This window comes from Neomonachus schauinslandi, chromosome 8 (assembly GCF_002201575.2).
Source record: "Neomonachus schauinslandi chromosome 8, ASM220157v2, whole genome shotgun sequence".
NCBI classification, from domain to species: Eukaryota; Metazoa; Chordata; class Mammalia; order Carnivora; family Phocidae; genus Neomonachus; species Neomonachus schauinslandi.
This window is the reverse complement of record NC_058410.1, coordinates 47,695,618-47,721,395: the sequence shown is the minus strand read 5'-3', so window position 1 is coordinate 47,721,395 and position 25,778 is coordinate 47,695,618. Positions and strand designations below refer to the sequence as shown.

Here is a 25,778-nt window from a genome sequence, read left to right as displayed (position 1 = left end):
CAATAGAACCCAAAATTCACAACCCAAAGGAATTAGAGTTTCAATCATAACTGTTGAACCCTAACACACACTACTTGTTACAAGGTGAGCCTGCCAAAAAATTTTACCTATTCAGAGTTCTATTAATAACACAATCTAACCAAGGAATCTGCTCTCCCTTATAATTTATTCCACCAGAATTTATTAATAATCCTAATCATAACTCTGTAAAGTACCAAAGATCAAAGAGGCTAGGTACATAGTTTAGAGACAGAAATTGTAGAACAAGAATCCAATGCTCCCGCCCCGCATATTACCTTCACTGTACTAAGCTGTATTTCCTAGAACTAAATTTCAATTCTCCTATATTAAATGATTAAACCCCCAGGAAAAAATAGAAAATTCTTCTTCTAATATTCATTTCTAGTCTACTTTTTACGAGAGAAGGCATGATTTACTACCAGATACATTCTCTTGTGTGTTATGGATATAAAGCTCAGGAATTAGTGTTATAATTATTACTTAAAGAAAAGCCCAAATGAGTACACCAAATTGTAGCTTAATTCAAATAGTATTCAATCCAATACTGCATCCAAAAGAACTTGTTAGTATATGTTACTCTGCTTGTTAAATGGACCAAGTGACTACAGGAGAAAAAGCACAGATAGAACAGCATTTAAACAGTGGAATATATGCCATCTTGTGGTGAGGTGAGGAAATGCAGCAATTGTTCAGCAGTTCTAAATACTGTAACTCTCCTGAGCATTATTTCTTCACATTAACATTGCTACTCATGTGAATAGCCAATAACAATATAAGTCCTATTTTTTCTATAACCCATTCACAAAAATTTTGCTTGACAGATTATCATTAAGTAAATTGTAGGGGCATTAATATCCTCCTAAATTTGCCAAATCTTGCTAGCTTCCTTGCGAAAACCAGTTCTCAAAAGATTGCTTCTTTATCCACCATGACCTAGGAGTTTTAGTAGGCATCAGACTGCACCAAAAGGCTCAAAGGCAACCTATGATGTTTAAAGAACACCTGTAGGGCGCCTGGGTGGCTCAGTCGGTTAAGCATCTGCCTTCAGCTCAGGACATGATCCCAGGGTCCTGGGATTGAGCCCCACGTCGGGCTCTCTGCTCAGCGGAGATCCTGCTTCTCCCTCTCCCTCAGCCCCTCCCCCTCCTCTCCTCCTCCTCTCTCTGTCTCTCTCTCTCTGAAATAAATAAAATCTTAAAAAAAATAAATAAATAAAGAATACCTGAAGATCCAAGACTTTTCCCCTGAATCACTTTGGCCTTATCTACCACCCTTTACCTGACATGGTAACAATAGCAGCTGACACTTACTGATTCCTGTATTTCTTTTCTTTAAGTACTCTCTACACCCAACGTGGGGCTCGAACTCACGACGCGGAGACCAAATCACATGCTCTGTGGACTGAGCCAGCCAGGCTTTAACAGCAGCAGCTAACACTTCCTGAGCATTAACTATGTATCAACTCAATCCTTCCAATAACCTTATGAGGTAAGGACGACTATCATCTTCCTCATTTAAATCAAAAAGGAATGGAGGCACTGAGGTTAGTAACTTACACAAGATTATGGTGAAGAAAAAGAGATCTTACACTATTGAAATGTACTACTTGTGATAGCACACAAATCAAAGTTTTTATTTAAAACTTGAAAACCCATGTCATTTATATCACCATATAAATAAGAAATGTTATGAATCCCAGAGAACAGAGAAGCTTCAGAAAGACTTTTACTGAAGGCACTGGAGCCGGAAGACGCAGGTAAATTACTTCAATATAAGAATGTCAGAAACTCCCTCTATTTAGACAGGATGTAGTAGCTTTGGTAGAAGGACAAAGATTAGTTATTATATAACTACCTTATAGTACCAGTGCTGACTTGGAGAAAGCATTCACCTATGTCATGAGGAAATGTGAAAAATTAAGAACAAAGCAACATCTTCATTAAATTAAAGGACCACTGTTATGCTTTTTTTTTTTTTCCCCGAGTTGAGGTCTTAATTTCAAAGTGCATTTTTAAAAAATGAAATGCTGGTGAGAGTTGATAGCTACTCTACCCTGATCAGGACCATGATTCTTCCAGATGGTTTATATAATCTCAGTTTAGGCTCAATGTCTTTAAAAGCCACATGGCACGCCTTTCTTCTCCTGCGAAGAAATGAAACTAGGATAGTCACTATTGTCTCAGCAACGGAACTGCATGAACCTGCAAGTCATTTCAAAAGATAATTTTGAGGGCGCCTGGGTGGCTCAGATGGTTAAGCGTCTGCCTTCGGCTCAGGTCATGATCTCAGGGTCCTGGGATCGAGTCCCGCATCGGGCTCCCTGCTCCTTGGGAGCCTGCTTCTCCCTCTGCCTCTCTCTCTCTCTCATGAATAAATAAATAAAATCTTTAAAAAAAAAAAAAAGATAATTTTGAGACATGGAAAAGGAAGCTGTAAGGTTGTGTAAAATTTCTATCCCTTGGACTAGAAATCATGTTTCTTTTTTAAAGATTTTATTTATTTATTTGACAGAGAGAGACACAGCAAGAGCAGGAACACAAGCAGGGGGAGTGGGAGAGGGAGAAGCAGGCTTCCCGCAGAGCAGGGAGCCCGATGCGGGGCTCAATCCCAGGACCCCGGGAGCATGACCTGAGCCGAAGGCAGACGCTTAACCGACTGAGCCACCCAGATGTCCCTGCTTGTGTTTTTTAATTAACATTTTGGGGTAATGTTCACATGGTCCAACATTCCAACATTCCAATCTCCATGAAAGCAGCCAATGCCCCAATGCTGCATTTCATTATCATCTTTCCTAGATGTTATTTGTATAATCAATTTTGTCTTTTTACGCACAAAAAAAAGGTAGTATGTCATGTATTCCACCTCTTCCTTCTTTCCCTTAATGGTAGATGTTGAGATTTTTCCATATATAGCATGTACTTCTCATACTTGCTATGGCTCTATTCTTTCAGAGCTATCATTCAACTCCTCCTCTACATAACGTTTAAGTCATTTTAATCTTTTATTTCAAACAACGTTGCATAATGAAGATTTCTGAAAGCCATTTGCACAAGTGTGTTAAATTTCTCAAAATGAAATTTTGAATCCGATTATTTGTAATTTTTAAAAAAGATTTGAGTGTGCACGAGCAAGTGCAGGGGGAAGGGCAGAGGGAGAGGGAGAGAGCATCCTGAACAGGCTCCCCGCAGAGCGCAGGGCTCAATCTCACAACCCTGACATCGTGACCTGAGCCCAAACCTAGTCAGTCACTTAACCGACTGTGCCACCCAGGCCCTCGATTTTTTTTTGAAATTTTGATATAGGATGTTAAATTGAGTCATTATAGGTTATAGTGACTCACTCACACGCTCTATTACAATGTATGACAATTTCCTCATCCTCTTGCCAACACTTGTTTTTCAAGTTTATGATAGGTTTAAAAAATGGTCAAAAAATTAAAAATCACCTTCATAGATTTTAATTTGCATTTCCTAAGTGGTTCAAGATCTTTTTATATTTAATAACTATTTGTATTTCTTTCCCAGTGTTCATATCCTTCATGCACTTTTTCAGTCCTTCTAAGTAGCTTTAGATACTAGCTTTTTGAACTGTGGCCAAATTGTAATTCTGCACACTGCTCCCTGCCGTGTTTTCCTCAACTTAAGTGTTATCAGCCTCAGTTTTTTTTTTAGTCAAATACATCAATTGTTTCGTCTATAGTTTGGAGTCAGACTTTATCTACTCCAATTACATCTTTAAGTCTCTTATAGTTTCTAGTACTTATGGTCTCACTTTCCCTTTCCAATTTAAATTCAATTCTTCTGGTGGAAGGTATAAAACTTTTCCCATAGGACTATCAATTATTCCAGCACTCCTTAAGGAATAACCCTCTTTCTTCCCTCACCAATCTGAAATATTTATCCATTATTTCCAAATGTATATTGATATCTATCTACTGTTACACTGATCTTTCTCATTATACACCAGAACTATAGCTTCTCTGTAATTTTATTTCTAGAAATTTTTGTTATTGCTATTTTGTGAACAGGGTCCTTGTTCTTTCAGCAGTTGTTTGGAGGTTGTACCAAGTCACTCAGGCTGAATGTGCTTGTTTCATAATTCTCTTGAAGCTTCAGTTATACATAATGCTTGTATTTGTAAATAGGAAAACAAAATGTAAATGTGCCCAAGGAGGTTCATTATGGTATTGAAACAGATGTTTGGTGTGTGCTTAGACACACTGAACAGTAATACATAGCAGTTAAGATGAATTACACTTGTTCAACAGGGGTAAATCACAACGTAAGAACCAAGTTACAGAAGTGTATGTATGTGATACTTCTTGTTTCAAACACTAAATGTATTTCCTTAGTCCCTGAAGGACTGAGTTAATATCAGTCATAAAGGCTTAGATCCTGACGGATTTGTAGCAAGAATAAAAACATGGATAAAATATCCATGAACTTCAGAGTAATGGTTACTTCTGAAAAGTGGGAAAGGGGAGTTAAATGGCAAAGTGTATAAAGAAGTCTTCAAACTGGTATATTTAAAGGCAAAAAAAAAAAACCACTTGAAGCAAATATGGCAAAAGTGAAAAAAAGTCTATTAAATCTGAGAGGGTACATGGCTGTTCGTTACCTAAATCCGGGTGCTTCTGTGAATGTCTGAAGTATTTCTCAACACATGGGCTTATAGAGAAACATCTTCCACATCATCATCTTCTGGAATTTTATGATTTTTATCTCAAAACAATCACTGTAGGTCTAGCAAAAAAGTAATTTCACTCATTTTGACAAGTTCCTAAAATGTTTTATTTTTTCTGTTGCATATCCTAGAGTAAGTATAAATTACCCACTTGTCTGCTTTCTACCACTAGAATGTAAGCTGTGGGTGCAGGCATTTTTCCACTACCTTCAGTTGTATACGCAAGGCATTAAAATGAACAGATACTCAATAAATTGAAAAATAAACTAATTCTTTAAGTGTTTACTTTACTTCCTTGGTTTGGAAACTTGTGTGCAATTAGTGGAACCTGGATGCTGTGTAAAATGCAGGAAAAGGACCAGGTTTTCTCTAAATAGGTTTTATTTTAGACAGACGTAATATGAATACAGGAAAATTCTGATCAAACACAACCATACAATTCCTTTTCTACTTGGTACATAGTGGGGTTAGCAACAAAGTTACATATTGCTCAGTATGGAAGACAGTTTCCTTCTCTGATTATGATTTCTTCTTTCAATTCAGAATTTTCATTTCCAATTTTTGGGAATCTTTGGTGCAGCTCAAATATAATTCCTGTATTTCAATCGCACAGCTTGTATTATTAATGTAGAGATAAATTATTATAATGAGATGCCAATCTTCACGGGTAGTGACTGGCCAAACTATAAAAAACAAGATGGTAGAACTGCAATTGCATTAAGAAATAAGTACTGTAAAATACTCTTTCCTGAACAGTAAATGGATGTCCTTGAAGTTATAATCAGTTATCTTTCACTCCTAGTGTATTCTAATTGTACAGAAAGTCATGTTATTAGCCCCCGAAAAAGGATTTCATGTCGTAATAAATAGACAAAAGACAATCCAAGTACAATTTTTTAATAAAGATAATTACAAAAGATGGAAAATCAGCTCAGAAAGGCCAATTACTTCTTTAATAGATCAGTTTTTGACATAATAACTCACATCAATTTTAAATACTATCACATAAAGCATGGTGGAGAAAAGAAATTTCGCTTCATAATTAGAAAACTCACAATAAAACTTGCCAAGAAAAACAAAAACAAAAAAAGCCATTTTGAAAATAAATACAGTCCATGCCAAAGTAGTATAAAATGAAGCCAGAAGTCTTCAAAAAGAAAAAATTTTTCTTCCCAATATTTTCTCACTCTTTTATGGTTTCTGAAATTGGTGAGACATTCAAATTCAAGGGTTGCTGAGCTGTTCTGATTTGGCTCTGTTAAAAGAGGCAACATAAAAAATATTAAGGTCCTGTAGGGTCATGCCCAGAAACACACGATAATGCCTTGTTTTTGGAGTACTAACTCCCTTAATCTTTCCAGTGATTTTACAATCTATTCCAAGTTATCCTACAAATGCTAGCACAAAATTATACGTGGTCAAGTATTTATATGCTTTCTGAGATAAAAAACTTCAATAATGATTTTGCTAAACATAACTTGCATCATGAATTGCGTTATGCTAGCCCAGTGTTTAAATTTATCCATCTCCCAACACTAAAAAAATTCACATATATAGAAATTAAAAGAACCATGAAAAGATCACATAAAGTTAAAAGCAAAAGGTCTCAGATACATTACATACAAGAGTACAAACTGATTTATGTTCAGTTATACAGTATTATTTCGAGTCTTTATCATTTTTTAAGGCAAGCTACGTAAGTAACAGATGAACAGCCAACACATAAACTGATGGTTAAGATGGCATATATTCCCTTATGCACCAATATGGACTAAAATTTAGAGCACCTCATACAACTTACTGATGCTCTCAAGCAAGTTCAGTCCAGCACTTCTCAAAAGAATACACACATACACACCCAAAGTAAATGCATTTATTATTTTTATAATATATAAAAATTACTAGATAAAGAATATACTTTACCCTTTGGTATCTGTTTTTTCACCACTACTGTCCTTGGATTTATCTTCTTCCTTAACATCTAAAAACAAAAATTGGGAAGAGATTAAAGCCTATTTTAAAATACAAAATATACACATTTTAAAATATACTTGAAATATAAAAAGCTGTCATATACAATATTACTATTCATGAGTTCAGTAACTATAGAAGCTTTGCTAAATATGACAGAGGTTCAAGGGGTCAATGTGACAACATAAGTCCTGCCCTTCTGAAGTTGTTTCCCTTATACTACAATATTACAGCTGGGATATGTGCTGTGGAGAAGTTGAGCCTACAGATATGAGCACAGCACTGAGGGAGGTTGGGAAAGGCTACCACAGCGAAGTGACATTTGTGAAGAGTCCTAAGAATGAACAGCTTTTGGGTGGGAAAAGGGATGAAGTAACCTGAACAGAAGGAAAACTTAAAAGGATTTCGAGCAAGACAGAACTTTTTAAAAAGATTTTATTTATTTATTCATGAGAGACAGACAGAGAGAAACGGAGGCAGAGGGAGAAGCAGGCTCCCAGCAGAGAAGGGAGCCCAATGCAGGACTCGATCCCAGCATCCTGGGATCACGACCTAAGCCACAGGCAGATGGTTAACCAAGACTGAGCCACCCACGCACCCCAGGCAAGACAGAGCTAACAGTTTAGAAGGAAGAACCAAAAGACCACTGGGACTGAAGTATTGTGAGAAGAGAGGAGAATTAGGTTAAGATAAGCCCAGGGGCACAGTAGAGGTTAGGGTTAGGCTAAATCCTCCTGCTTACACCACTCACTTTTAACCCAGACTCTGTAAGTCTTAACACTTTACCATTCTAATAAAAATAAATAAAATGGTAACATTAACACTACAAACTCAAGATTACTAAAACAAATTAGCCCAAATGTGCTCAATTTCTTTAAAGAAACATGAACTGAAGTTGTGAAGCAATGACCTGACAATAAAGATATCTGATTATAAACATTGTTATTAAGCATTCTACATAGACATTTCAGGGGACTGGTCTCACTTACAATACAAAAAATGTGTGTGATAATAAGGATACTATGACTTTTTTTCAACTTCTGGCTTAATTTTGGATATGTAAACTTAGTAATTTCAAAGGGCCAAAACAGAACTGGGAAAGGGAGGAAGAAAAAAGAAATGGCCCCAACTTTAGGTTCTGATTTACAGATTTTTAAAAAAAGTTTTCTATGGTAGTATTTCTTTACGTGTAAGACAAAGGATTTTAAACAAAGAAGAGCCACCACAAAATATTTTTTTTTAAATTATCATTATCAGCGGCAGCAGTTTTGAGGAGCTAAATACTAAGAGATTAATCCACTACGAGGTCATTAAGCCAGATCAAAGGGTACTCTCATTTTTAGCTAGAATAGCAATGACAGACAAGTAGCACCCTAGTGAAGGTGCTTTCCCATTTGGGGGGGGGCAAAAAAAAGCACAAAACAGCTAAAGATTTTTAAAATGAGAAGAAACTCCAAAAATGACAAGAATATGTACTGATGGTGAAAGAAATGAAAAATACTAGAAAAGCCCTACAGCTAAAGCTAAGCCCTCCTTACCTCAGACATAAGTGGAATTTCTGGATGTCAATTATAATGTATGTAGCGGATTGGAGCCTTCATTGTGATACATTCAAAAGTTAAAATTAAAAAATGGTAGAGAATGGTAGCCTACAGTGGAGTGAATCCCAAGTAAAAGAACAGAACTGGAAGTGTCAGATATGCTGGGGAATCCTAACCTCTCTAGTAAAAAAGAAAAAAACTTCAATGTGACAAATATAGGGAAAAGGATGCTGGCCAAGTATGTCTATCATCTATTAGTTTTTCCACATGCCACAGGGTCAAAATTAACAGCCAACTAAAACTCATCTTCATCACCATTACTTATATACAGGTATCAGGTATCCATTCAATCAAGAAACACACTAAGTGTTAAGAATATAGATATTTAAGATACTGTGTTCCCTAGCCACGAGGAGCTCAATCTAGCATGGAGGCACATAAAATCCTGTAACGAGGCATTATAATTTATGTTAAATAAAATGACCAAGATATGTATAAGTGCTCTGGGAACTCAGATAAAAGGTAATAGATTCTAGTAGTAAATTTACTGCCTAAAGCATCATTTTGTCATGAGACAAGCTAGCAGCATTTTTAAGTTATGTCATCAAAGTATTATACCTCGCCCCTCCAACCCAGCTTCCAAATACCTCCCTATCTTTCCTCAGAGTTTTTATGCTTTCACCAAACAATTTCTGAGCAAAGTCTACTCTCTCAGCTTTTTCACAATGGTGAAACTGGTCTAAGGTTAACTCTTCTTTTGTGTCTTATTCCCATCAAATAAACTTCAGGTAGTTGAAAACTATCTTAGAATTTGAGCTCTGCTCACAGACTACAAATGGATCTATAACCACTTTGTCTTCTTACCCAATCTGTATCACAGTGTGGTGTTTGCTATTTTATGTCTATGTCAGCAAGAGAAGGTAAGAAGGTTTTCTGTAAGAGCAAATGTGACTAGTAACATTAACAGAGCTTTAAATAAAAAATTTAGAAGGTTAAGCACTACTTACCACATGGAAAAAAGTCATCTACCTAGCATAACCATCCCTTTAATACTTGTGCAATTGACTTCAGGATTTCATAAAAAATTGCAGTGAAGCTCATCTTAAAAACTTACAATTAAAACACATTTACCAAAAAATAAATCTTACCTGCTTTTTTGTCCTCTGTTTCCTTCTTGTCTTCTTCAATTCTAGCTTTCTTTGCTCCTTTCTTATGATCAGCCACATTTCTACGTCCTCCTTCTCCTTCATCCTCAGAGTCTGAGAATTCTTCATCACAAGCTATCCGTTTGTCTGATGCTCGAACTGATTAAAGATTTTAATAAAAGTTCACAAAGGCAGTTACAGGTTTTATAATTGTTACACACTCATGTAAAATATACCAACCAATTTCCACATCTAAAAGTACAGGGTAACAGATGCTTAATAATCTTAAGATCAGAACTGAATGCATGGTTTGTTCAATACTGAAAATTTAGATTTGATCTAGGAAGAAGTATAATTCAAAGAAACATGAAAAACATTTGGGGAATCTCACCAAAAAAAATTTGGAGGGAAAAACTATTTTTTACTAACAGGAGGTAGGGATAATGCCTTTACCTAAGGAGTGACCATTTATTTCAGAGCTAAAAGGAGATGTAGATAGACAACATTAAAAATATCATTAATATCAAGTATGTTAGAAGGTCTACACCACAAGAGATACCATTGTATTACAACTCTAGCAATCAATATTAAGTGGAATGAGAGGCTAGAGAATCAAACAGGTGTTTAATGTTATTGAACTCATTCTCCTTTGGATAAATGGTATTACTTTCCAATTCATTCCCAAATATACATTAAATTTTTTTTTTTTTTGAGAGCATGCATGCACACATGCATGTGGGGGGTGGGTAGAGAGAGAGGGAGAGAGATCCCAAGCAGGCTCCAAACCCAGTACAGGGCCCAACGTGGGGCTCGATCTCCCGACACTGAAATCATGACCTGAGCCAAAAATCAACAGTCAGATGCTTAACCGACTGAGCCACCTAGGTGCTCCTATATAGAGAGTCACATGAACTAAAAAACACTGACGCTCAAATCAGGCTTTAAGGCATAAGAAAATTAAATCTAGGGGCGCCTGGGTGACTCAAGTCGTGATCCCAATCCCTGGGACTGAACCCCGCACCCCGCATCAGGATGCCTGCTCTGCGGGGAGCCTGCTTCTCCCTCTCCCTACCGCTCCCCCTGCTTGTGCTCTCTCTGTCAAATAAATAAAATCTTTAAAAAAAAAAAAAAAAGTTAAATCTATGTAAGATTAAAAATGGGAAAAAAAGGACAATAATATTAGTGTCCTCATGAAACATAACCCATAGTGAATTCCTTGGACCACTAAAACCTTTAATCTGTAGTGATATTTTTAACAAATCAGAAGAATGTAACAGAATACACATCAAGGCATTATCTTACTAGAAATTCTCTTGTCTGGATCTTCTCCATCTTCATCTCCGCTGTCTTCATGAACAGCATCTTCTGGAATAGCTTGCATCTGGACGCCAGGTGCATGAGGTAACATGCGTAAATTTTCAAATAAACGCTGTCTAAATTACACATGCAAATTTATTAGAAAAAATTCATTTCTTTTCAAGTTCCTCTTAAATGTAAGAGGAAACATTAAGCAAAAATTTCATCTTTTATCTGACTTAACCTATGAGTTGAAATAATAACATAAGAGCATGATACTTCACAGACTATCATTAACCCATCTAATCCTCAAAATTTAGAACGTAGGTTCTATTTCATCCCCCCATTTCAGTGATGAGAAAATATAACCTAAAGGCAAATTAACCTGCCAAATGTCACAAAACTACTGTGTGGCAGAGAGAGAGAGAGGACACAAACTTGGGTCTGTGTACTACAATAGCTCTCTAAACACTTTGTTCTTGGAAATAAAGCTTTTCCAAAATGTTCCGAAAACGAAAATTTCATGTAAAGCAAGAATGTATACAATTTACAGTGCCCTTTGAAACTTAAAAATCCGTAAGTAATAGAAAATGGAAATATTTTTGAGCTATGAAGCCCATACATTTTATCTCAGAAAAAAACAAAGAAATCAGTAATCTTAAGGTTTTCAAATGCTTTTGAAAAAAGACAAAGGAAACATCTGCTATATAAAAATAAAGATGAAATGTTATCAAATAATTTCAATGATCTCTTACTTTATCTTTTCCATATATTCTGGAGTGTTCTGGTTTGTCATGTTTGAAGGACTAATATGCAGTTTGAAGTCCGGGCCAAAATACTCAAAGTAATCATTATATGGCAATTCTATTAAAAACAATGAAATAAAGTGACATATTAAAAGCTCAGTTTTCACACAAACCCATGCACAAAATCCAGATTCAAGCTGTGAAATATTCCCCAAGAAAACTTTTATAAGTGACTGCTCTCCTATTTGCATGGTTTGGAATCTACTGTAATCATCCATCTGTCCACTTGTATATACTGACAGTTCCATCCAATAAAGATATCATAATAAGAACACTTACCATTGGGAATCTCACAATCAAGGGCAACTGCAGTCTCGTATGTCCAACATCGAGCAACATTACGAATTGTGTATCCACCTCCCCCAAGCATCAGTAATGGTAAATTGAAAGTTTTCACAACTTCTACACATTTAGCATGACCTGAGACAAAAAAAAAGATTTGGGTAACAACAAATCTAAATTAACAGTTTGAAAAGTAAGTTTTAAAAAGATAATAAATGCAAACAAAAAGTTTTATTCAACCAAAACGGCTTTTCTAAGTATTTAAAGAATATGTAAAAATTTCAAGAAATTTCTAGTCTAAAGTTTTTTAAATACCTTTCACACAATGATATATAAAACACAGTAAGATATAATTGGCTATTTTAACAAGTGTCCCTAATAGAAAAGTGAATTATACAACTAAATTAAGATTAAAAATATGAACAGAACACTTATCTTTATTAACATAGGAAGACATTATGTCGTATGAAGATCCTATGTTCATGTGACATTACATGGGGAAGAAAAGGTTACAACATGCACAATTTAATTTTACCACTTTTCCATATAAACATATGCAGACAAATTATGAAAAGCTATACAACAAAGTTTAACTATAGGTTATTTTCAGGTAGCAGTACTATTAGGTAATTTTCTTAACTTAGATAAGATTATAAAATTACTATCTATTACTATAAGAAATACTTCAACAACCACCTATGTGTAGAAATTTGAATAGAAAGTAAACTTAATATAAAAATGAAATATTTCCTTTGGATAAATATGATTTTTTAATAATTAATTATAAGTTAGTTACCAGTATTAGTAATATAGCAATCATTCAGGCATACAAATCAGTCTTTAAAGAAAAAAAAAAACCCTTCAATTATAGAAGAAATCCATGCTTACTGAAGAATATTTGGAAAAAAATCAAAAAAGTACAAAGAAAAAACTATTTAAAACTCCATCATCCAAAGATAGTTTTTGAAGTATTTCCTTCCAATTCCTTCTGAGTAAGATTTAATGATTTTTTTCTCATGTAATTGTATATTTGTGAGCATTTCCACTGAGTATTCTTCAACTGTTGCACTATAAAATTCATAACCTAATTTCTATTACTGCTACTAGAAAAACACGGGCTTCTTATAATAGATAAAAACCACTTCACTATTTTTAAAGACAAAATAAACAAAAAGTTAGCTTTTATAGACTTCTGAGTAAAGATAGCTAAACAAAAACACTTTCCTTCTTCTCAAAACCTGATAAAAATGAGTATAAGGGAATTTTTTAAAGGCCAAAACTGAAACCTATAAAAAATGAAGAATGGCAGAGAACATACAGTAACAACATAAATGAAGGTAGAAAAGAGATGGACAAGAGGTAACAGGTTTTAAAAGACCTGAGAAATCTAAATTGAAGCTGGCAGTAGAGAAAACAGAATCAAGTTTAAGATCTGGGATTATAAATATCCTTAGTGCTTTATACAACAGAAATTCTAACAGTTGAAACATAGATTATTATAAAACACTGCAGTTTATGATTATGAATGCTACTATTTTTAAGTATGAAAGCATCAAAGCATTCTCAAAGTGCTAGGACATGAAAACAGACAGTTAATACCCATTTTGTACATTAGGAAGATCATGTCCATTTTGAGGCCAACAGAAGGTTTTCAACACACTAAGTTCAACGATAAGAAACTGCTATTTGACCACTGTTGACCTACCAAGAAAAGGGGCAATCAAGTTTGTAGGTTCAACCTAATAAAAGCAGAACAGATTATACCATTAATTCTAATGCTAACTGGTATAGAAGCAATCATAACATTAAATAAAAGACTTTAATATCTGGATTTTGTTATTTAATTCCATTTAAGTCAACAGTCATTTTAGGAAGTTCTATTTGAGAATTCTTCACATCTTATGAGGCAATTCAATCCAAGCACATCCATTTGTTAACTGAAAATTCAAAAGCAAAACTACAAAATCATGTACAATATTCATTACTGATCCCCATATAACAAATTTTAAGAACTCACTAAAATTTCTACACTTGATCAAATTTAAATTTTTGGTGCTACACTCCTGATCCCCCAACACATCTTTTCTTAGAAAGCTATTGAGAATGTGCTCCACCAAAATGACACAAAAATTAAGAGCAAGACAGAGGAAAGAGCAATGGGGGAGGGAGGGCATATAAAAGAGAAGCAAAGAGCTCTTTTTCTACCAAGTCTATAAGGGATACTCATCCAAACAATAACAGGTCAGAAGGCTATTCTTCGAGAAAGTAAAAATGATGGAATACTTGATGCACCTCAACATTTGAAGCTATTTAGATACTGGTGGTTTAATAATGATTAAAGAGAAAGCCAAGTAATGAAAAAATTAGGCAAGAAAAACAAGTTATACAATAAAGAACAATTTGATAAGCCTTTAAAAAGTGCTTTAATGTTGATGACTTTGTAAACACTGAATGCCACACCAAAATTCTAGTATAATTACCAGATTTAAACTGTAAAAAGGAAGATACTGGAAGGGTGTATGCACGTGTTGGGGACAAAGTGGTGAAAAAGGGCTAAATCCCTCTTCTTCCATGATGGGAAGTCAATATACAAAGCTAAAATTGAAAGTAACAAAGTTTGGGGCACCTGGCTGGCTCAGTTGAAGGAGCATGCAACTCTTTTTTTTTTTTTAAGATTTTATTTATTTGAGAGAGAGAGAGAGAACATGAACAGGGGGAGGAGTAGAGGGAGAGAGACGGTCTCAAGGAGACTCCCCGCTGAGCGCAGAGCCCAATGCAGGGCTCAATCGCACGACCTTGAAAGATCATGACCTGCAATAAAATCAAGAATCAGATGCTCAACCTCCTGAGCCACCCAGGAGCCCTGAGGAACATGCAACTCTTGATCTCGGGGTTTTGAGTTCGAACCCCATGTTGGGTGCAGAGATTACTTGAAAATAAAATAACATAAAATAAAAAATAAAAATAAAATAAAATATAGTTTGCATGGTACTTGGAGAAAGATAAACACCAAAAGGAGCAACCGAAAACACTGAAAATGGCTGCCTTGGTTAGGACTGCAAGCTTTATAAAACTACTCATGTATGAATGTATCAACAAAATAAAAAACCTAGTTTACTGAAACAGCATTAATTATAGTTATAAAAATCAATTCCAAATGCATACATACATTCGACAAAAAACAATGAAAAATACAAAACGTGTTAATACAGTAGGCAAAAAATTATAATGATAATTTTTACGGGAAGTTGTCAGAAAGCAAAAAAAACAACATGTTCCTGGGACTATCACCCATTAAACTGCTTACCTTTGACCGTCAGATTGAAGCAACCAAGCCGATCACCCGACAGCGAGTCGGCTCCACACTGTAGCACCACAGCACTAGGTTGATACATCTCCATCACCTTTGAGATAATCTATTGCAAGATAACAAATGTTAATATCTGTAAAATTATTTAAAATTCCATTTTGATTTTGAAAATAATAATACTTACAGGCTTAAATATCTGCCCATAGGACTCATCATCTATACCATCTCTCATTGGAAAATTGACGGCATAGTATTTGCCTTTTCCTGCACCAATATCCTAAAACACACAAACAGTTCTTAGAAAATGTTTCATAGTAAAAATGCTTGACATGTTTATTAAATATTTTTTTACAAGATTAAAAAACTAGGTAACAATATCCAATTCTGAATTCATCTTTTAGGTGAAGAAAGGAAGTAATACAGAATAGGTAGAAATTCCAATATTAACGGATTGTTTTATTAAGCTGAACAGAACCAATTCCAATTAATGTGTAATGGTTATTTTGGGGAGAAAAGAAATTTAACAATTAAAGGCAATATTACATTAGGCCAAGAAATTAATCATGAACAGAATATGTAAAACTACAGAATATAATACTCTAAGCCAAAGAATTGTGCAGGACAACTGTCTCTATAATGCAGAATTGCTCTTGTGGCTCACATTCTGGTATAAATTTATGATGAAAGAAAAGCTCCTACTTTCCTCAAGTTTTGACAACTGCAGACTACAGCACCAAAATCTACTCTTTAATTAGGCTTGAAATAAATTTTGTTTCTATTTGTTGAATAAATTCCACTCTGGGTATTAGTACTTCCCAAAGAAGCAAGAGAAACTGAGAGCTGGGTTCAGCAATATATACACACTTATAAAATACACACACATACACACACACACTACATATATTATTTGTATATATATTATGCATGCACAGATGCATGTGTGTAAATGTACTGGAGTGCACACACACATCTAATTCCTAGAAGAAATGGTATAGCACAAAAATTGCTACAAAATAGTTCTTTACCTGCAACACCAAAGAATTGGCAGTAACTAATTCTTATGTCTTTTTTTTTTTTTTAAATATTTTATTTATTTGACAGAGACTCAGTTAGAGAGGGAAAACAAGCAGGGGGAGTGGGAGAGGGAGAAGCAGGCTACCCGCCGAGCAGGGGGCCCGATATGGGGCTCGATCCCAGGACCCTGGGCCACGACCTGAGCAGAAGGCTGACGCTTAACAACTGAGCCACCCAAGAGCCTAATTCTTATGTCTTTTAAGTTATGTCTCAATATACATGAATCTTTAGGATTACTAATGCTTTTGTACAAGTCTTCCTTTATCTCTGATTCATTTTAAAAAAGCATAGCTTATTTTTCAATATTAGAGTTATCATGACCCAACTTCCAAGGAAAAAAAAGTAAGTGGAATTACCTATCTCCCCCCCAACAATTTTTCTTGAAGAAATCTAAATGTTTATATATAACTAAATACAAACCATTCAGATGTGGATAAACTGAAGCACGGTGAATCCTTAAAATTCTGCACTAAAAACTAAACTGCTGGAATATACTCTGACATTAAGAGTTCAGAACACAGGGCGCCTGGGTGGCTCAGTTGGTTAAGCGACTGCCTTCAGCTCAGGTCATGATCCCAGGGTCCTGGGATCGAGTCCCGCATCGGGCTCCCTGCTCTGCAGGGAGCCTGCTTCTCCCTCTCCCACTCCCCCTGCTTGTGTTCCCTCTCTCGCTGTGTCTCTCTCTGTCAAATAAATAAATGAAATCTTTAAAAAAAAAAAAAAAGAGTTCAGAACACAGAAAGCTGGTCAGCACATCTCACTCTAGCCGAAAGCTGGCACCTCAGCTGCTGCCCTTGTTGCACCAAGCTTTATCCCTCCCGTATCTTATTCCTCAACTGCTCCTTTAGCATACCCTTTTTTCCTCTACTTAGACTCCTGATCTAATAAATGCAAGCAGTTTTAACAATGACCTAAGCTCAAAGTAGCTTTCTTTTCTAATTTAGAATAAATTGGTAGGTAGAAAGGGAATGTCTATTAAATTAACATCAAAGATACACATAAGTTTTATGAAATTCTAAATATAATTCCATGTATGACTGACTTTGATTTCCTTACAAAATTTTGGGGACACTTTTATAATAACCAAAGGGAAAATATTATGATGACATTTCATATAGTAAGTGTAAAATGTTTAGTGAGTAAAAGAGAAATTGAAAGTCATTCTAAAACCTTTAAAAAACACCCATTCTCCAATACTTTCTAACAACTTCAATCATAAGAATACTGTCAGAAATGAACACAGAGGCCAGTTTTACCATTTCTGAGATTAACTACGATTATATTGAAAAGAGACTTTAAGCTTAAAACTGGGAAGGCTTTGCTGAATTTTCACTGAGTACAATGGCTGTAGACCAAGGAATTCTACCGGTCTAGAGCAGTGGTTCTCTAACGTTAGTGTGCAGAACCAGTTTCAGAGGCCTGACAATATGTTCCCGGGAGCTGCTGATACTGCTAGTTTGAGGGTCATACTCTAAGAAATACTGTATGTAGGGGCGCCTGGGTGGCTCAGTCGTTAAGCGTCTGCCTTCGGCTCAGGTCATGATCCCAGAGTCCTGGGATCGAGCCCCGCATCGGGCTCCCTGCTTGGCGGGAAGCCTGCTTCTCCCTCTCCCACTCCCCCTGCTTGTGTTCCCTCTCTCGCTGTATCTCTCTCTGCCAAATAAATAAATAAAATCTTTAAAAAAAAAAAAAAAAAAAAAAAAAGAAATACTGTATGTAAGTTAAGACCAAGGGGAAAAGGCACTGAAGGAGCTAACAGGCATGGAACTGAAAATACACATTTGCAACTTTAAAAGCCACATAATTTAAACTCAAATAAATTAAACAATTGACCTTCTGTCCATTAATAAGTAAAGAAAGATTTCACATCACAACTCTTACTGAAAGAGCACCATCTTGTGGTCAAATAAAAAAACCACGCATACTTGAAAAATAAGGCCACTCTTCAAAGTTCTGGTGGCTAAGTAGCTCTAACTACATACCACAGATATGAAAAATAACCTTAATAAAATAACTTAGAATACTGAATGCCATGATAAGAAAAATTTCCCATATAATCCAGGCTGAATTAAAAAAGGCTATTTAAATTTTTGAATAAATTTCAACATGTACATAGTCTGGTTCAAGAAAAACAAGCGAAGCAAAAAAACTTCAGGAACTTTGTACAAACAAGATTTGACCAGTGATTTTCACATTCATACAATAAAAAAGCACTAAATGGAAGAAGATAACAGAAATATAAAAGAAATAAATGCACTTAATGTAACAGGCAGGCAGGATAAGCTATGGTATTCTTTCTCTCTCCAAATGATATAGACTACAAATTTCAGAAGCCTAAGGAAGAAGAGATTAAAATTAGGCCTATTAAATCAAGACTGATTATAAAAGGAGGGCAAGTACAAGAACCTAAAAGATTTAGTTATTTTCTTCCACCAATCTTTACAATCAACAGCAATGTTGGCTACTATCAAGTAGGTTTTGAAGATGCAAATAAACATCTAGAAAATTTCTTCGTGCTTCAGGGATGTTCAAAAATAATTACTCAACCAAAGAAAATGGCTGAGCAAAAAAAAAAAAGTCCTCTCAGTTATCACTAAACTTTTGCTTATAGTCAACAAAAGTGAACTCTAGCAAATGTTTTATAGCATGTAAAATGACTCAATTCTGCATACAAGTTTCAAATGAGTAACTCAAGAACAGTATTAGTTTAGATAGATTATTAGCTTCCTCAGGTCTCCTAATATTTATATCATAATTCTTATTCAGACAGAAGTTCAGTCTTACCCTCAAGTCTCCTGTTCCAGGAAAGTATTCCCCATATTTATGGAATGATACAGTCATTACACGATCTGTCGTATAAAAAGCTTCTTCAACACCATCACCATGATGGATATCAATATCAATATATAGGACTCTCTGATGATACCTGAAAATGAAGCCATCAGTTAACTTTTTAAAAGGTTTTAAAAGATGGGAAGAACCACCATGGGTTCAGAAAACCTATTTTTGAGCTCTTGCATTTCAGAATGTTTAATCCCCTTTCTTACTTTATTTCCAGCCTAAGAGACCATTCAAATATCTAAAGTTACAGGTTTGAGCCTTAGATCTTTAAGTCCTCCCTTTAGCCCCAAACTAGGTAAGAAAATGTATTTACTCTCCCTGTGAAATCTGTCCAGTTCTACATGTTTTAAAAACATACTACATGTTTCTATATATTAACAACTGAAGATTATACAGTACTTACAGGATTACTTTAAAACATCTCTCTAGTAAATTTTCAGTATTATCAAAGTGGTTGGCAATTTATGGTGCATAGCCCAAATCTGAGCAACAGAGTCTTTTTGTAAAGCCTTGAGGTAAGAATAGTTTTTACATTTTTAAATCACTGAAAAGTAAAATTAAAACAAGAGTATTTCCTATGTGACAAGGGAAATGCAAATTTCAACGTCCATAAAGAGTTACCGAAACATGGCCATGCTTATTTGTTTATAAATTATCTATGGCTTGTTTTGTGCTTTCAACTGCAAAGTAGAGTAGTTGTGACAGAAACCACAGCTGGTACTCTCATCACCTCCTCGTGCTGCCTGGAGCGCTACATACTGCTGTGATGCAGTTATAGCTTGAATGCGTTTTAAGAGCCACGTATATCACCATACTGTGACATCTTAGTACCATGTCAAAACAAGAGAAAAGGAAATGAACTTTGAATGTCACACTTTTATGGCATGGTGAACTGAGGATTATTTTGTTATTAAATTAAATGGCAGAGCTTTCTGTGTTTATTATATAAAGATACCACCACTATGTTAAAAGAAAATAATATAAACTGACATTATCAAACTAAGAACTCATTAGAATATTCTCAACCCACAGGAAAGCACCATTCAGCAGTTACGGGAAAAAAAAAAAAGGAGAATGTCTCATCATAGTAGACTTTCTTCACAAAAATAATAAAAAAGCTGTTAGCCAAGTAAGTTGCTGAGTGTTTCATAAGTGGCTTATCAATAGTCAATTAATTAAATCATGATTGATCACACCACTTAAAGAAATATGTCTAGACAAATTAAGTTAAAACGTGTTTAAGGCTATAAGCATGTGGGCAAGAACCACTTCTCAGAGATGAAAATACAAGAACCAAAATCAACAGTGAATTAAAAACCAAGGCAAATAATTTCAAGTGGTTTTCCTTGGCTCTCATTGAGTTAACTGAAACATTTTAGTTGTTTATCTGAGGAGTCAAAACCAAATTTTAAATGATGGAAAAATAAGCCTCTATAAACAGTATGCATAGAATAACTACAGGCAAGAACATTTCTGATACCGAGAAAAAACTAAGTCACTACATTCTGAAGTGGAATCTGCTAAGACATGTTACAACTGATAATGGTTAAAAAAACAAAACAAAACAAAACAAAAACTTGGTAAATTTCAATTCCTAAGTCCCTCTATAGATCTCTCTCAAACTGCAGTCAAGGAACCTTAAAACTAACTCCTTAGTAATTTAGACATAATTATACCCATTAGTAGAGAACAAAGGCCATTCCATGTGGAAACTAGGCAATTGGCTAGACTCATTCAATGAACCAATTTCCTTTAACACAAGGTTTCAAATTTTGCCTTCAAAAGTTAAAACTTACAAAATGTTAGAACATAAACTTCCAGGACCCTGTCATCTTTCATTAGTTGAAACTGTAACTCAAATCTCAATCTCCAAACTACTTCTAGTCTTTTTAAAAAGAGTATTTAATGGGAGTTTTAAACATGTATATGCACTTCTCATTCTAATTAATCCAAGGAATGGGAAAATGTCCTGTATTTCTACAACCATTTGTAATAAATCCATAGAAGACTCACCACTGAACTACTTTTAACCTACTGTTTCTCTGATATTTTTTTAAAGGTTATAGATTTATATTGTTTTAATTAAAACTTTTTCATAAGAAAAATATCAACATAAATTAACTTACTTTAGTAATTCAAGGATGGCAAGTACAATATCATTAACGTAACAGAATCCTGATGCTTCTGATTTCTTAGCATGATGTAATCCTCCAGCCCAGTTAACAGCCATATCAGTTTGTTGTCGGTTTAACTTCACAGCCCCAGCTAAAAGACAAGACAGGGTAGTCTTCCAAAGTGTTTAAAATAAAAAAATTAATACAACTAGACAAAAGCCCTATAGGAAAGAGTATGCCATGTAGAAGTAAAAGAGTTTAAAATTACAAAAAGATAAGGATCATTGTCTGGGACACTGACAACAGTTTTTCCTTGGATAAATATTATCCTATAGATGTGATCTGATTAAATAAGAGTATTTATGGAAAGTGGTAACTAGAAGAGAGGAGAGAAATCTCTAAGTGAAAATACAACAGAAGTAAGAAACAAAAAGTCCAAGTCATTATGCTCATAAAGCATGGGGTTTATTTATTTTTAAAGAAAGAAGGTTACTACTTTTATTATTTTTTTAAAAGTAAGCTCTATGCCCAATGTGGGACCTGACCTCATGATTCCTAGATCGAGTCACATGCTCTACCAACTGAGCCAGTCAGGTGCCCCAAACATGTGAATTTTTAAAGACAATTGTACTACTATAAACATACAGACTACTTTTTGTTATCAAAATCCACTACCACTAAAAACTTTTGCTTTAAACAAATAACCCAAAAGTTACACACAAGGTTTAAATCAATTTTTAAATCTGAATCAGCACACTTACCAACTGAGCCACCAGTCGAAAGCTGACAAAACTCAAAAAGTCCATCGAACACTGGACAATCCTCTCCAACATTAACTGTGAAAGATGGATTTCAGTTAGAATCCATTCTATGAATTAATGGAAGGTTTTCTTTCAAAAACGATTTTTTTTTTTTAAAGATTTTATTTATTTATTTGAGACAGAGAGAATGAGAGAGACAGAGAGCACATGAGAGGGGGGAGGGTCAGAGAGAGAAGCAGGCTCCCTGCCGAGCAGGGAGCCCGATGCGGGACTCGATCCTGGGACTCCAGGATCATGACCTGAGCCGAAGGCAGTCGCTTAACCAACTGAGCCACCAAGGCGCCCATCAAAAACGATTTCTTACAAATACTTTTTTATTTGATGCAATCATAGAACACACATCACAGAAGAAATCTAAACTTTGCTATTTAAAAATATAATTTATCATTTTATCCAAGGTAATTAAAATGTTCTATACGAAACACCACCACCAAATCCTACCAGGATTATTTATAGAATAATCTCTGCTCTATTACTAAAAAAATAGCCATCAAAATATAAAAGGCATTTGATTTAATTAAAACATGCACTTAAATTTGAGGCATTTCTCCTTAAACATACAATAAATTAATCAGGATTCTAAAAAATTTAAGCAACTTTAATTCCTTTATGATTTACTTTCTCTAAAACTTCTTAAATGCACAGAACATCCATTAACTTTGAAATGTATTTTACTGAGCACTAAAAAGATAAAGCAGCTAGTTGCCTACCCAATCTTAAAGGATGGTAGGAATTAACTAGGTTCTTAACAGCCAAGACATACAAGGAAGGGGTATATAAAGCACAAGGAAATGACACATACAGATACATGACACATCGCAATGTATTTAGTTCCTTAGTACTGACAGGATAAAAGGGACGTATTATGTACATGACCCATTCTCAGCCTCTTCCCACCCCCCAAATTATTACCTCTTAAAAAAACAGGGGTAATTATTTTACATAGCTTTGTATACCCATAATTTATTAGCACTATAATGAATGGATTTTAGTTTCTTACCGCTCAGATATAATCATAATCTTAATATAATTCAGTATTACGTATTAAATCAATCCTGTTAATTCACTTGCCCTATCTACCCATAACTTTTTTTTTTTTTTTTTAAGATTTTTTATTTATTTATTTGAGAGAGAGAATGAGAGAGAGCACATGAGAGGGGGGAGGGTCAGAGGGAGAAGCAGACTCCCCGCCGAGCAGGGAGCCCGATGCGGGACTCGATCCCGGGACTCCAGGATCATGACCTGAGCCGAAGGCAGTCGCTCAACCAACTGAGCCACCCAGGCGCCCTCTACCCATAACTTTTAATCCAAGGCTGAATCTCCAACAAAAAAACAGGGATAAGTAATACATTCTATTTACATTATAGCATTTTATTGAGTAAATGAAATAATCTGTAGTAGAAATGTATACAAAATTCTATAAATGTGTAAGATGTCTAGCAACTACACTAATTTAGTATTACTGAAATTGTTCTTTTTTAAAAAATCATCACTGAAGACTACAGAAGTCTACAGAACAGAAACACTGATGAGAATGAACTTCAGTATCAAGCTTTAAAAAAAAAAACTGTTCCAAGCATTTTATGATGACATTTTGCATTCCTTTTTCAAGCCAACCAATTGCTAACAATAAAATACTTTTTATCTATATAAAAAAGAAAACTATAGAAGAAAATCAAAAGCTTCACTAACAAAGGAAAGAAACAGATTATATATTACAATCCACATTAACTAAAGCACACAAATAGAAGATAAGAAATATATATACCAGGCTAAGGCCAGGCCAACCAAGGTATAATTACTTTTCTTTAAAAAAAAAAGCAGGGGAGTAAGGTCTCCTCACCAATATCCATTATCCCAAAGTTAACAAGGGACCAAAACAAAGAATAGAGCAACATCCAAACAGCTCTTTGGCAGTCTGGCAGACCAATAGGCTTCAGGTAGTTTTTTTTTTTAAAGATTTTATTTATTTGACAGAGAGACACAGCAAGAGAGGGAACAGAAGCAGGGAGAATGGGAGAGGGAGAAGCAGGCTTCCCGCCGAGCAGGGAGCCTGACGCGGAGCTAGCTAGATCCCAGGACCTTGGGACCATGACCCAAGCCGAAGGCAGACGCTTAACAACTGAGTCACCCAGGCACCCCTAGATTTTGTTTTTTAAAGATTTTATTTCTTTATTTATTTGAGAGGGGGGGTAGAAAGGGAGAGAGAAAATCTCAAGTTGACTCTGTGCTGAGTCCAGAGCCTAACTCAGGGCTTGATCTCAAGACCCTGAGATCAGGACCTAAGCTGAAATCAAGAGTCAGACGCTTTACCAACTGAGCCACCCAGGAGCCCGTTTTTATTTATTTATTTATTTTAATTTAAAATAGCTTTCCGAGTCGCCTGGGTGGCTCAGTTGGTTAAGTGTCTGCCTTCAGCTCAGGTCATGATCCTAGGACCCTGAGATCAAGTCCTGCATCAGGCTTCCTGCTCAGCGGGGAGTCTGCTTCTCCTTCTCCCTCTGCCTGCTGCTTCCCCTGCTTGTGCTCTCTCTCTTCTCCATCAAATAAATAAATAAAATCTTAAAAAAAATTTTTAAAAATAAATAAATAGCTTTATTAGTATTTTTACATTGACTTTTCAAACCAATAATTACTTTAAAAAAGTATTTTAGATCAGGCAGCATACCTAGATTTGGGTAACTCTAATGATAAGCTTCTAAGAATACTCGTTTATACTTATCAATACTAATATATACTTTTAACATAGAAACGTACATCTTTGCATCTGCTTACTATACTCAGACATGTTATCTGGTCTTATTGAACGTAGAAATTTGATGTACTCATCACTGTGGTATTTTGTCATTTCTTCAGCAGTGGCTTTATGGGGCCTCTGTGAAGAAAAACAAATGTCAGAATTGTGGAACTACAACTGGTTATATCAGAGTCATCAAACACAAGGTATACAATTTCCCCTAACAGTCCTCTCAAAAGAACTAGGTCTGCCAGAACAAAATAAATTCCAAAGCTAATCCAAATTTATACATGTGTGTTTCAGAAAACAGTAATCAATTCCAAAGCTAATTCCTACTCCTTTAAAAGCATTAGACAGGTATGACCCCAACTATATATAATTATATTAATTACTCCTTTTATTTTAGTGGAAATGGGTCAACGCTTATAAAGTTGAATCTGTGTTCAGAAACTCTACTTTCTCTCATTTTCCATCATAAACCTTCTGTTCTATAACCAGTGAGAATGAGACTCATTCTCAATTATAGGTCTTTGTTCATGATCTCTCTTCCTTTCCTTTGCCTATCCTTTGCCTTGTTCCCAAGAGCTCAATTTCATTCACACACTTCTCCCAAAAGGCTTCCAGGAAGACCTATCCAACTCCTCTTCTGTAAATGTTTATATTTGAAAGAAAGTAACCCACAGACACCCAATATTGCTAACTGCTTCAAGTCTTTCTTTTCTCCTCAAACAGGCAAGAATTGTTGTGTCTTGCATTTGTTTATATATACTTCCATCAGTGCAAAAACATTTAAGGCGGCTGTATCCTAAATGTTAGCTGTACTGTGTGCATGCCCACTTGACAGATTGTTCCATATGCCAATAAATATTTGTAGTTCTACATAGTTCTTTTATAATAGTCCCAGGTCAACCCTTCAGCAGCACAGCCAGGTCAACCACTACTGTAACAAAGATGTTTAGTATGCTATACTGAGTTGTTCTCCAGAATGTGAAAAGATAGGGTACGAGAAACTTAAGAAATGGTTGAGGAAGAAGGACAAGAGAGGTCATAACTCCCACACTCTATTTCTCTGAAGAATAAAACAAAAAGAGGATTTTCTGTTTTCTTCCAGGCCTTTTCATCTGCTAAATGCACTT

At 35.2% G+C, this 25,778-nt stretch overlaps 1 protein-coding gene across 1 annotated transcript in view; it reads right to left on the bottom strand.

Annotated features, from left to right (window-relative positions):
• Positions 1 to 5,075: 5,075 nt before the first annotated feature.
• Positions 5,076 to 25,778, bottom strand: part of HDAC2 (histone deacetylase 2) — a 30,913-nt gene continuing 10,210 nt past the window's right edge. Inside the window, exons 3-14 of the mRNA XM_021693689.1 lie at positions 24,663 to 24,780; positions 21,846 to 21,920; positions 21,097 to 21,235; positions 18,914 to 19,055; positions 15,240 to 15,332; positions 15,053 to 15,161; positions 11,743 to 11,883; positions 11,413 to 11,521; positions 10,664 to 10,794; positions 9,365 to 9,520; positions 6,628 to 6,685; positions 5,076 to 5,959 (exon numbers count right to left, since the gene is read on the bottom strand). Of these exons, the coding sequence (XP_021549364.1) occupies positions 5,929 to 5,959; positions 6,628 to 6,685; positions 9,365 to 9,520; positions 10,664 to 10,794; positions 11,413 to 11,521; positions 11,743 to 11,883; positions 15,053 to 15,161; positions 15,240 to 15,332; positions 18,914 to 19,055; positions 21,097 to 21,235; positions 21,846 to 21,920; positions 24,663 to 24,780 (1,302 nt within the window). The 3' untranslated portion in view covers positions 5,076 to 5,928. The remainder of the gene's footprint in view (positions 5,960 to 6,627; positions 6,686 to 9,364; positions 9,521 to 10,663; positions 10,795 to 11,412; positions 11,522 to 11,742; positions 11,884 to 15,052; positions 15,162 to 15,239; positions 15,333 to 18,913; positions 19,056 to 21,096; positions 21,236 to 21,845; positions 21,921 to 24,662; positions 24,781 to 25,778) is intronic.